This window comes from Protopterus annectens, chromosome 6.part1, assembly GCF_019279795.1.
Source record: "Protopterus annectens isolate FY-2018-M chromosome 6.part1, PAN1.0, whole genome shotgun sequence".
NCBI lineage: Eukaryota > Metazoa > Chordata > Ceratodontiformes > Protopteridae > Protopterus > Protopterus annectens.
Window position 1 is genome coordinate 25,795,896 of NC_056738.1, and position 12,919 is coordinate 25,808,814.

The 12,919-nt window shown below is 37.4% G+C and overlaps 1 protein-coding gene across 1 annotated transcript in view; it reads right to left on the bottom strand.

Moving 5' to 3' along the window:
* LOC122805247 (leucine zipper transcription factor-like protein 1) overlaps positions 1-12,919 on the bottom strand; it is an 894,296-nt gene that overhangs the window by 97,364 nt on the left and 784,013 nt on the right. The window contains exon 3 of the mRNA XM_044075337.1: positions 1,206-1,400. Within this exon, the coding sequence (XP_043931272.1) occupies positions 1,206-1,400 (195 nt within the window). The remainder of the gene's footprint in view (positions 1-1,205; positions 1,401-12,919) is intronic.

Genomic DNA, 12,919 nt, shown 5'->3' on the forward strand with positions numbered 1-12,919 from the left:
AAGTGCCCACAAATTACCACATAGGTGGTAATCCATTAAGTACGGAAGAAGTAATTAGGGACTTGGGGACCCAAATAGATAGCAATCTCTCCTTTGACAATCACGTGGCCAAAGTGGTTAGAAAGACCCTCTATATAGCCCACCTTATCACGAAAGGGTTCACATCTAGATCAAGAGAGGTCATTGTGCCCCTCTACTCATCACTTATCAGGCCCATAATTGAATACAATGCCCCATTTGGGATGTACCTTACCTGACACCAGCAGCAACTGGAAAGACCCCAAAAGTATATCACCAAGAGGATCAAGGGGCTCAAACAGATGCCCTATGCAGTTCGGCTAAAGAAACTCCAGTTCTACTCAGTTGCGTACCACCTACTCAGAGGCGATCTGTGTCTGAAGTATAAGGCCATGTCCAACCCAGAATTAATGGACATGCTTCACCTCAGGACATCCAAATCCCTTAGAGCTACACACTCCAGGGACTTGAAACTCAGCACAGAAATAAATAGGACATGCTGGAGGGACAGATTCATATCCCAGAGGCTCCCCTCACTCTGGAACAAAATCCCAGTCCATGTTAGGCAGAGCCCCTCACTGACCCTCTTCAAGAGAAATCTTGACGAATGGATGGGAGATTGTAAGTTTACCCCAGGGATCTCTTCTGTGTCCCTGCTTGACAGAGGTACAGTAAACTAACCTTAAAAGGGCTACCTTCTGTGACCTACTATACAGAGGCACAGTCAACTAATCTAAAAGGGTGGCGAAAGCCAAACACACTCTGGCTAGGCTTATAAATGCCCTAGGGCAGATAGCCTAGTATCAACCTATGAGACAGATGAACTGACAAATAAACACAGTGACAGCAGCAAAATGAAATGGAGATGAAGTGGATTGATATCCCCTTTCAACTCAGTATACTGTAGATGTCTCAAGTGTAGGAAGGAGACCAGACTGCCCTGGGATGCCAAAGATCAGGGAGTCAGGCCAGACAGGCAAATGTCTACTTGTAGGCAAACTTATTTTTTATCATAAATTATATTACAGTAATGATCACTATGCTGAGCACATATACATCTTATTCACCCATTCACCTCTAGAAGCAAGTACATTAAGATAAACAATTCAATAATTGTTGTATGATAGCATAATCAAAAACTACATAAATAAAAACAGTTTTGGATGGTTCCTACCGCAAACAGTTACCTATTTTCCAGCTCAGATATGTCAGTCTGCAGCTTTAAATACCACTTCTCAGCTTGAGAAAAGAGCTGACGTAATAGTAACACATTGGTATGTGAGGTATTGATGAGTTCAGATTCTACTTCACTGTGAACTACAGCCTGCAGCCCTTCTAGCATTTCTGTTACTTCATCCACAGTAAAGGTTTCTTCCACCAATCTAAAAAAGAAAATACTTTTACTGATACACAATTAAGTAAAATTTGCAAACGTAAGCAAGTGGTTAACATTAGTAACAGTACATTATTTACACGGTATACTATAAAGGCTAATTTTAACTGCAAAAAGACTATCCATGCTACAAAATATTGTACTGCACACCTGAAACTTGCCATTTACCATATCATAAAATGAAGACAATCAAAGGTCACCCACGGGTGGGGACTCCAGTGTCCCCAGTCCAACCCAGCCATATAGATGGAGTATGCATGAAGACAAACAGATTCCAAAAAAAAAGGGCCTCACAGAGACAGATGACAGATGCTTGGTATCAAAGTCATGGCCTCAACCTCAATGCCAAGAAGTGCATTGTCATCCCCTTTGGGAAAAACTTGGTACCACATAGGCGGTAGCTCACTAAACACTGAAAATGTGATGAGACCTCGGGACACAGGTGGACAGTAGTATCTCCTTTGATAACCACATCACCACAGTAGTCAGGAAATCCTTCTACGTGGCACACCTCATCACAAAAGGGTTCTTCTCTAGAAAAAAGGAGGTCATTGTTCCTCTCTACTCATCTCTCATCAGACCCACTATAGAGTACAATGCCCAATTTGGCATGTATCTCACAAGACACCTACAACAATTGGAAAAGCCACAGAAATACCTCGCTAAGAGGATTACCGGCCTCAAACAGATGCCATATGCAGACCGTCTCAAAAACTCCAGCTCTACTCCATCGCATATCGCTTACTCAGAGGCGATCTCTGCCTAACATACAAAGCTATGTCAAACCCAGAGCTGTTGGAAATGCTACACTTAAAGAAATTCCAATCTCTTGGAACCACACGCTCCAGGGACCTAAATCTTGTTACCACAACAAACAGAACATGTTGGAGGGATAGATTCCTGTCCCAAAGACTTTCCATACTCTGGAACAAACTACCCATTCATGTCAAGCAAAGCTCCTCATTGGCCCTCTTTAAGAAATTCCTTGACGACTGGATGGGAAATATAAAATTCACCCCGGGGATCACTTCTGTGGCACTGCTTGACAGGGGCACAGGAAAATCATTTTCTTGGGTGGCGAAAGCCAGAGAACCTTTTTGGCTAGGCTTATATAGGCCCCAAGGCTGAGAGCTTAGTACCTACCTATGAACCTATGAGTATGGATCTCTAGCAGAGACCACTGACTTTTTTTTTTTTTTTTTTAGTAGAACAGTTTGTGGTTTAGACTCCAAACTGCAGGAAACTTTTAATGGAAAGTACAATTGTGTAAGTAAACGTACCATAATTATAGCTGTTTGAATGATCACTGCTTCAGTAGCCTAAGCTATATAGGTTATACCCAACAAGGATATACCAGCCAGCCAACCTCCAATGCTTCGGGGTACCTTCCATGTACCCAAACCATTAGTCAGCTTGAGCTTTCATACTAACAGAGAGAGGGAGCATGAGCCCTGAAAGGATAATGCTAGGAACAACAAAAATTAAAACTCCATGTTCTGGCAAATACAGCACACCAAGAAAGAAACAAGGAAGAATTGAGGGAGGGACCAGCTACTGTAGTACTAATGATCGAACATCCACTATTATGGTAAGTTTAGTTACACAACTGTACTATGTTCTTCATACTGATCACTGCGGCAATAGTCTAAGCTATATAGGTAGATGACTATAGCTTAGAAATTTAGGTAGGTATAAGGAAAAGAGTCCAGGAGCCCCAGGAGAATTGTCCTAGTAAGCCTGATCTAGACAAAGAGAAGGAATCATGCTTAAAGTGCTTTGTAAATTTATGTACTGAGGATCAAGTTGCTGTTTCTTGAATTCTTCTAGGATCCAATGCTTTCCAAGCCACTGATGAAGCCAAGGCCTTGGTAGAGTGGGCCTTGACCGTGCCTAGAATAGTTTTGCTGAGGTAAGTAAAACAAAAGGTAAAAGCCTTAGACAGCCATTTGGAAATAGTCTGCTTTGACACCATTTTTCCCTTCTTACCTTCACAAGAAATGATCTATTGGTTCAAAGATCTGAAAGATTTCATTCTGCCAAAGCAGTAGCCAAGTTGTCTGTGGGCATTCAAGATATGGAGTATCCTTCCACCCTCATTTTTAGTTTCAGAAAAGAAAATGAGGAAATAAATAGTTTGGCTTAAGGTAAACTTGGATACCTCTTTAGGCATAAAATAACTATTAGTTCTCAAAAAAACCCTGTCTCTGTGGAAAATGAGATAAGGTTGACTCACTATTAATGGTGTTTTAACACAGCATTTACATGATGTCTGAGGACTATTTTTGATTGTGCTGTGCAGGAGGTCTTAGTGTTTTAGGAAGGTTACGGTTCAATTCAAAAATCCGCAGTGGTGGTGCTGCGGTAGCGTTGTCGCCTCACGGTAAGACGCTGTCCGGTTCGAATCTCAGCTAAAGCGTCTTCTGCGTGGAGACATGCGTGAATGGGCGTACCTTCGTTGAATGTTGTGCATCAGGGCTGGTAACTCGGCACGTAAAAATAAACTTCCAATCATTAGCGGACCGGAGTTCCGCTGTGGCGACCCCTAACCGGGAAAAGTCGAAAGACACAACAACCTGTAGGTGCCTCAGCATAATTAGTTTTTATGTGAAGGGTCTTTACCCTGTGCAGTAGGTTTCTTGCAAGTGTCGTTGACAAACCTCTAAAGTATTAGTTTTGGTTGTATGAGAGAGTTTTGTCTCCAGCATTAAAGTGCATTTACATCTCTCGTACACTTTATTTTACTAAGAGTAAGTGGGTTGTCAGTGTGCATGAGACAATTGCTACAATAACTTGGAATACCTATCTCAACCAGAATAGCCACACAGAAAGAGTTGGGAAGTGCATATCCATGGCTACTGATCTACTAGGGAGGAGTAAAGGAAATTTAAAAATTAAATAGTGTCAATAGAACAAGGAACTTGATAAGCAATGCTCAGCTTTGTGCAAACTAGAAGCTTCAGTAGTTAAAAAAAATCTGTTTGGACAGTAAGAGTATTTTAACAGAAACTCACACTGTGAAAGACTGGCATCCACATAGATTACAATGGGGAATAATGCTGCAACATACAAATCACTGCTAGGCACCACTGCATGAAGAGCAGCAGTTCAAGCTAAATACTTTTAAAAAAGGTAAAAAAGTGCAGATATTCAAGACAAAAAAATGAGAAAAACAAGTGCTAAAAAGTGGATATGGTAATATAAGTCTTAACTTTCTCTTAGGTTATGAGCCCAGCATTGTACAACTGCAGCACTTAAATAGCAAAGGAGATTTGATAAAAAAAAAATAAATAAATAAATGCAAAATCAACAGCATGAAAGAGATCAGCAACAGTTGGACACAGAACATAAAGTAAAAAAAGCACTACAGCTAAAAGAAGATGCATCTAAATATTTGCAGTTAAATAAGGAATGCTATTTCTCAGCTCCTCCCATGACTTAGCGGGATGTTATTCACTGATTCCAAAAGAATTGTTTTCTAACTGATCCTTAGCCCCTAGACAAGACTTCTTGAATCTCCAACAAGAATAAAAAACATAAAACAAAAAAACAAAACAAAATGCAATATAAGTAAAAGTTAAAAAAATACAAATAACCAAACCATAAATGAATAACCCCAATCCAAAATCAAATGCAAATAGAGGTCAGCAAATGTCAGGCAGAAAACAGCAAGAAAAAAACAAGCACTACAGCAAAATAAAAATGCCACTAAATATTTGTAGTTAAATGAGGACTATTATTTATCGGCTTCCTCCACTAATTAACTAGATAGTATTCACTGTCTGCAAAATAATTCATAATTATCTCCAAAATAATTATTTTCGAACTGACCCTAGACAAGACTTCTTGAAACTCCAAAAAGAACAGCAAAAAAATGAAATGAAAACAAAACAAAATGCAACACAGTGCAAGTAAAATATACAAAATACAAGTAAGCCAACCTTAAATGAATAACCCAAATACAAAATCAAATGGAGACAGAAGTCAGCAATACTGAGACAGACAACATCAAGGCAAACAAGCACTACAGCTAAATAAAGGTGCCACTAAATATTTATATTTAAATGAGGAATGCGATTTCTCAGCTCTTTCCACTAATTAACTGGATACTATTCACTGTCTGCAAAATAATTCATTTCTAACTGACCCTAGCCAAAATCCCTTAAAACTCAAAAAAGAACAAAAAAAACTGAAAACACAACATGTATCACAAGAAAAGATTAAAAATTGAAGTATCCAAACCCTAAATTACTAACTCCAGTCTAAAATTAAATGTAAACGGAGATCAGCAACAGTCAGGCAGAGAACATCAAGTCAAACAAGCACTACAGCTAAATAAAGATACCACTAAATATTTGCAGTTAAATGAGAAAGTCTATTTTTCAGCTCATTCAGCTAATTAACTGGACATTATTCAGTGTCTGCAAAAGAAATCTTTTCTAACTGACCCTAGCCAAGACCCCTTAAAAATCCCAAGAAAGTATAAAACAAAAAAAATGGAATATAAAATAGGATTAAAAATAGAAGTAACCAAGCCTTAAATAAATGCCTACAATCAAAAATCAAATGCAGACAGAGATCATCAATAGTCAGTCAAGGAAAAGCAGGTCAAACAACCACTGCAGCTAAATAAAGAAGTCAGTAAATATCTGTAGTTAAATGAAGAAAGATATTTTTCATTTCCTTCCATTAATTAACTGGATGCCATTCACTGTCTGCAAAAGAAATCCTTTATATCTGACCCTAGGTAAGACCTCTTAAACTCCAAAAAGAAGAAAAAATGTAATGATATGGTTTAACTGTAATAAAATAAACTTCAGTCATTGGCAGATTAAAATATAATTTATTAAAAGAAATAACACACGTGTGGGAGACAGTACTCGGGAAGTCAAGTCTCCCCAAACAAAAGAATGCATAATCTTTCATAGGAAAACTTTAACAAAGTAGTAAACTTTATCAGTCATATCACTGCTAGCATCCAACAGAAAAATGCTAACTAATTCAGTTCATTGTTTGTTTGTGTCTTTCGGCTTTTCCCGGTTAGGGGTCGCCACAGCGGAACTCCGGTCCGCTAATGATTGGTAGTTGACTTTTACGTGCCGAGTTACCAGCCCTGATGCACAACCTTCAACGAAGGTACGCCCATTCACACGTCTCCACACGAAGACGCTCTAGCTGAGAATCGAACCGGACAGCGTCTTACTGTGAGGCGACAACGCTACCGCAGCAATACAGTTTATTCTTTAGTTCATTAGTAAATACTAATAGAAATATGTCAGGTTTAGTAAAAATAGACTTTCAACTTCTTATCTACATTTCTAGATTAGTATGGAATAAGTTCATTTTTACCATGTGATTTAGAAAGAATGCTGCCTCAGGCTCAGGAAATGAAACTTAACATTCTGTAATTTTTCATGTTTCCACTTATGCTGTTGCAACACATACATTAACCTTCTAGAACATGTGCAATTTCATTTTAACCCTGTACAATCCCTCATCTGATGCTGGGAAAGCATCATACTCATATCGTAAAACATCTTTTACACTTCAAATACATTATCATACATGTTTTCAAAACCTTCAAAAACTAACTCTTCATTTTTCACTTGCTATTTCACACTCATTGACATGATATGTAAATGACACTTTTTCAAAATCACTAACGTAAATCCTGTAACAATGGGTTTGATGCAAAGAGATTGGTTATTAAAACTTTACTTAAAAATAAAAGCAAAAACACAGTCATGATAATAATAGCAATAAGCATAATACATTTCATCAAACTGCCTTCCCATCCTGAAAGCAAATTGGTTAGCCAAGCCCTTTGAGAGCTATCCACTTCTCTGGTATCTTACAGTTCAGCCACTTTTTGGATGATTTCCAAATGGCTATGCATTGCGTGCTCATTAAAGGGGAATAAACGAACAGCATTCCTTATGCACAAGTGTGCACTTACCTCCCTTTCACTCAGGTATGAAATCAACTGCCATCCGATTTTGGAGTACTACTGCATGTATAGCACTCAGCTCTAAAGTAATCAAATTAACAGTTTCAAACACTGCATTGATTAACACAATAGTTTAGAGAGTTTTCTCAGCTGCTGACTTGATTTAACTAATCCATAAGCAGCTAATACACCAGCCCCATAAATAACAATTCTGAAGAAGTTTTGTTCACTGAAGCAAGACAAAAGCACTTACTTCATTTGTCTTTTTGGGCTATTAAAACCCTTTTCTGGAACTTTCAACTTACTTTTGCCGTTGGTTTTTATTTTTGGAGTATTTCTCAGTTCCTTCCATTAATTAAGTGAATGTCATTCACTGTCTGCAAAACAAATCTTTTCTATATGACCTTAGACAGGACGTATTGAAACTCCAAAAAGAACAAAAAACTTAAAGGGACAATCCCAGCATTTTAAATTAGCGTATGACCAGAGTAACAACCACCTTAATAACTTTACATAATTCCTGCCCATAGTGCCATTTTAATTAAATTATTTTGTACATCTCCTTCCCCAGTCTCTTTTTAGTTCCCATTGTGAATGAAACCCTCAATTTGCGTTTCTATCACCAGTAGCACAAGTCTTATTTTCTGTTGCCATAGGAATGATCCCCATAAAGAATGAAGGAGATTATACTGCAGTAGAGCCGTGGAGTCCATACAGAATGAAAGCTAGAGGCTGCCATTATTTTACAAAAAGTACCTAAAAATAATCAGCCATTCTGATATATGTAGTGGCATTTTTACATTTATAGGTTCATAGCTTGGTACTAGGCTATCGGCCCTAGGGCCTATACAAACCTAGCCATAACAATTCCCTGGCTATTTCTCCCACAATATTTACTTCCCTGGACCCCTGGCCTTTACTAGGCATTCATCTTACTGGAGGAATATGTCTTAACTCCAGCAATTATTGAGTGCTGCAGTTAAAGTTTCCGTAGTTGAACTATTACACCTTCCCACTGGTGCAGTGAATTTGCATTTTAGCTGTAAATGCCTTTTGTAAGAGAGCCTACAAAATAAATTGTAAAAAAAAAAAAAAAAAAAATAGAACTGAAAGAACTGTGCGTGTGTTAGTGTATGTATGCATGAGAGTGCAAGTGAGATCAATCAAGTCATTACTTCACACTCACTAAGTAGAGTTTTGTTGTTTAGTGAGTATAAAGGTAAAAGAAACATTTTTAACTTTCTGAATGTGTGTGAGTGTATGCGTGCTTGCATGATGACAGCAAAAGTGTGTGTATGTGTGTGAAGACTGAGAGCGATTGAGCAGTGGCAGCAGCAGTATGCTTTGTTCAGTGTTAACTACTTTTGTCTTCTGTTTGCCTCTTGTTAGTAGCAACCTTTGTGCTCTGTCAGTGTTTTATGTCTGCTTTACAGAAAAAACTATGTAGTTATTCAGTGTAACTGCTTTCACTAAATCTAGTGTGATGCTATTTAACATTTAATTTTCTTTACCTTTTGAATCTTTTATTGAGTATTGACTAGTGTTCCTAACTCCTGGAAACTTCTTATGAATTTTGAATACTTGTTTCTTACATATGATAAATGTTTTCCACCCATACAGGACTGTTTCCAAGTTTTACTTCTGTATTTTTTAACATTTTGTTACTTTTCCACTGCTAAGTTCTGAAAAGGATCCTCTGTGAATCAGTCCACTTATCCAGTAAACAAACAAACAATAAATGAATGAATGAAAGAAATACTGAAAGAACCCTAACCCCTAACAATGGTTCATAGGTGTGTAGTATGCCAACAGCCCTGGAGCCTTTATAACCTAGCCCATAGAACTGCCCTGGCATCATGGTGCTGTTAGTTCCCAGTGCCTCTATCAAGTACAGCCAGTGGAGTTATCCCCGGGGTGAACTTTCTATTTCCCATCCACTCATCAAGATTTCTCTTGAAAAGGGCAAGGAGGTGCTCTGCTTGACATGTATGGGAAGTCTATTCCAGAGCATGAGCAGTCTCTGGGTTATGAGGCTATGGTGTTGATCTTGGAGTTTTACTTAGTTTAACCTATAGCAGGAAATCTGAAGCAGAATGTGTATCTGCTGCTTTGCATTGCAAATGACATTACTGCAACATCAAAGAAAGGAAAAATTACTTCTGTAAGTGCTGCTTGCCATACATAAACATTGGTGGAAATTTTGCAGATAATGTACTGCCAGGTGTGAGGGCGAGCTTTACTTATTTTATGTGTTTGTTTACTGGGAAATTGTGACAGGCAACATGAGCCCACTTTCTGTGGAGTCCCAGCAATAAAAGCTCCACAGACAAAAAATAAATATGACAATTGTAAAATGTGATTCACAGTAAAATACAGTAGATATAAATTTCCCTTAACAGGAGTAAGCAAATAAACATGGGAATTAATAGATGTGATACAGAGTTAAAATACAATGAAACAAAGATTATAAGTACAAATATGATTATCCAAAAATAATGCATTAGTGTGCAATTTTCAAAAATTAAAACAATAAGACAAGTGTAAGTTATGTTATCTTCAACTGATATGTTAGGGAAAAGAATGAGGACAGAGGCAAATTCACTGAGAAAGGACAGAGAAAAGTAGGTGTTGTAAAGTGAAAGGAGAAAGATGCCTGGAAGTGTACAGGAATAAGGAAAAATAGTTTTATGTAAATCCAGTGGCAGCTGGTGACTTCAAATCAAAGGGAGGGCTGCAGGAGACAGATGAATGGGTGGGGTCAATGGGAAGTGGTGAGGTCAACTAATAAGGGGAAGAGCTATGCTCAAAACCACAAAAATGTAACTTTAATTAAATATGCTGCCCTGGGTGCCAAACCATCATTATGAGAGTCCAATCAAGACAAAATGCAGTGTAGAAGAAAAAAAATATTTCAATGCATTACTTAATGTCTAGATGGAAACAAAAAGGTTGTGAGGCATGGAAAAAATAAATTACTGTTTAAATTCATCACTGGAATGCCAGTCAAAATTAAGTATAAGAAAAACAAGCAGCACTCAACTCAAACCACTTCTCCTTGCACTGCAGTTCTAATTATAATTTATATTCTGCTTTATTACAGTACCAAGTAACATGCTGAAAGTAGCAATCTCTGTGATACCCCCACTTATAAAAATGTTTCTTATCCAAAAAACACCTGCTGCCTGAAAACAACTATCTACTTGTTTCATGGGGAAAACATGATCAAAGTAAAAAATGAAAAGCAAACAAGAAACAAGCTCAAGATACATTGCTTAAAGGATTACTGCACAGGTTATGAACCACACACGATAGATTGGCATTCTGTTTATTTTACAGGTAAAGCCTGCAAAGATGACTGCAAGTCTCCATCAGATGTAATGAGCTTCTTAAAATGATGTAATCCTGTCCTTTATTACAAATACTGTCATATGCATTTCAATACCCAAGGCTTATATGTTATCTAGTTATGTAAGTATTCTCTGCATGGCAATAACAGAAAGGCTTTCAATGTTGGCAATTGTTTAACAGTATGCTTATTAAAGCTGACTTGCATCTTACAATCTCAGACAAACTTACCTGATTGTCATTAAAGCATTGCTACTTAAACACAGAGCAACAGGCACTTTCTGAATAATAATAGGCATAAATCAACAGTATAAAAATATGACAGAAACCAGAACATTCTGCAAAGTCAAGGACAGATGAAAATCCACTGTAGTGATTGTGTCTACCTTGGATGGGGGGATACTTTGCACATTTTCACTGCATAACTGCTCCTTGCCTTGCTTGGACACATCCAGAGTCACTACATGGGGGAGTGGGGTGCAAGAAGTCTTGTCACAATTTGAAATGTCTCTGGCTGAATGATGGCCCTGACACATTTGTCATACCTCTTAACCTCAGAACAAGAAATATGGACAGAGCCATACAGAGAAGTGGGACAAAGGACCAAAAATAAGGACATTTTTTAAATATTGCTCTTATAAACTTAGAAAGACAATAGAATAGTAAGTCTTGCATTAGTATGAATTTTCTGAAGGGTATGAAATCTGAAACTCAAATGTCTGTCATTATTTTCTAACTTCAGTCTTTAATGATTTGCCACTAATTTGCCAAAAAAAACACAATTTTTGGAAAAATTGACCAAAAATGTAATGCAAAAATATAAAATAGCCACACAATATAGCTGGGAACCTGTCAAAGAAGGGACACTTTTTTAATATTAGTACTGCTAACTTGAGCAGCTGACAAAATAAAAGAATCTACATGCATTTCTGAAAAAAAGTAATCTATAACTCTGATTATTCCAGTTATTTATTAATTGTAAACCCTCCACATTTTCTTCCTAAATTGCCATTTTGCAGAGGGATTATTAGAAGAGCAACATTCTGAGCCAAAATCGGGGACAGTTGAAAGGTTTGCATATGCCTAATTCTATAAAGCAATTTATTTGCACATACCTCTCAACCTGTTAATGCAGGAAATCTGGACAAGGCCAAATATATTGGGGGAACATATAAACAGTACTAAAATTGCTCTTGTATAAACTGAGACAGTTGATAGAATAACAGGTCTTGCTTTCGCATGCATTTTTCTGAAGGTTATGAAGTCTGAAACTCAGTGTCTGTCATTATTTAGTGACTTAATTCCTAAATGATTTGCCAGAAAACCACAAATTTTATGAGGAACAAACCAAAAGTAAGAAGCAAAATCTATTAATTCTGCCAAAATCTGGACAGTTGAGAGGTATAGTTCAGCCGGGGCTGTCTTTGAGTTTGCCACCCTTCCCCCCCTCACAAAATCATAGTCAAATGGAACCTCCCCCCTGCAGCCATTCCAATGAACCATTACTTGGCTATTTCACCCCATTTACCATAAACACTAATGTGCATACTGCTTTACTTCTGCAATGATTTGGACTTCATTTGAAAGTTTTATTTTGCATTTTAAAGCACAAACACTAATAGATATCTGCCAAACAAAGCAATGCAGTCTCACAATGAAAACAGACTTCACATTAAAATTTCTCTGCCCTTGAAACTCACATTCATTGAAACAGCATTGAAACAGCAAAGAAAATACATTTTACCAGTGGCAGATAAAGATTAACTTTGGACTGTTTTCAAATCGCAGGCCCCTTGCACACGAAACATACACATGCTCTTTGATATACTTTCCTGATTGTATTAAATTATATTCTTTGTACAATACAGTACAGCTTTAAAGGGCATTTTAAATGTACTGTTTTGAACATTTTTCCAGTAAACAATGAAACAAAATGCATGCACTAATAATGACAAAACTGCCCAATTCAGATCATTTCCATCATAAAAGTCTATTCAAACTTCTACAGTCCACCAGTATCAATAAATATGCACAATCCCTGACGAAGTAAAAATCATCTAAATAATTCCACATTAAAGAGATCTGTAACTAATGAAGAGGTTGCTGCTAGCAATTGTTTACAAATAAAGTGCCTGTTGCCCTTGAGGAATAAATTGCCTATGTTACAATAAAAAAATGATAAACTAGTAATATTGTACTAGGGAATGGATGGCAAACTG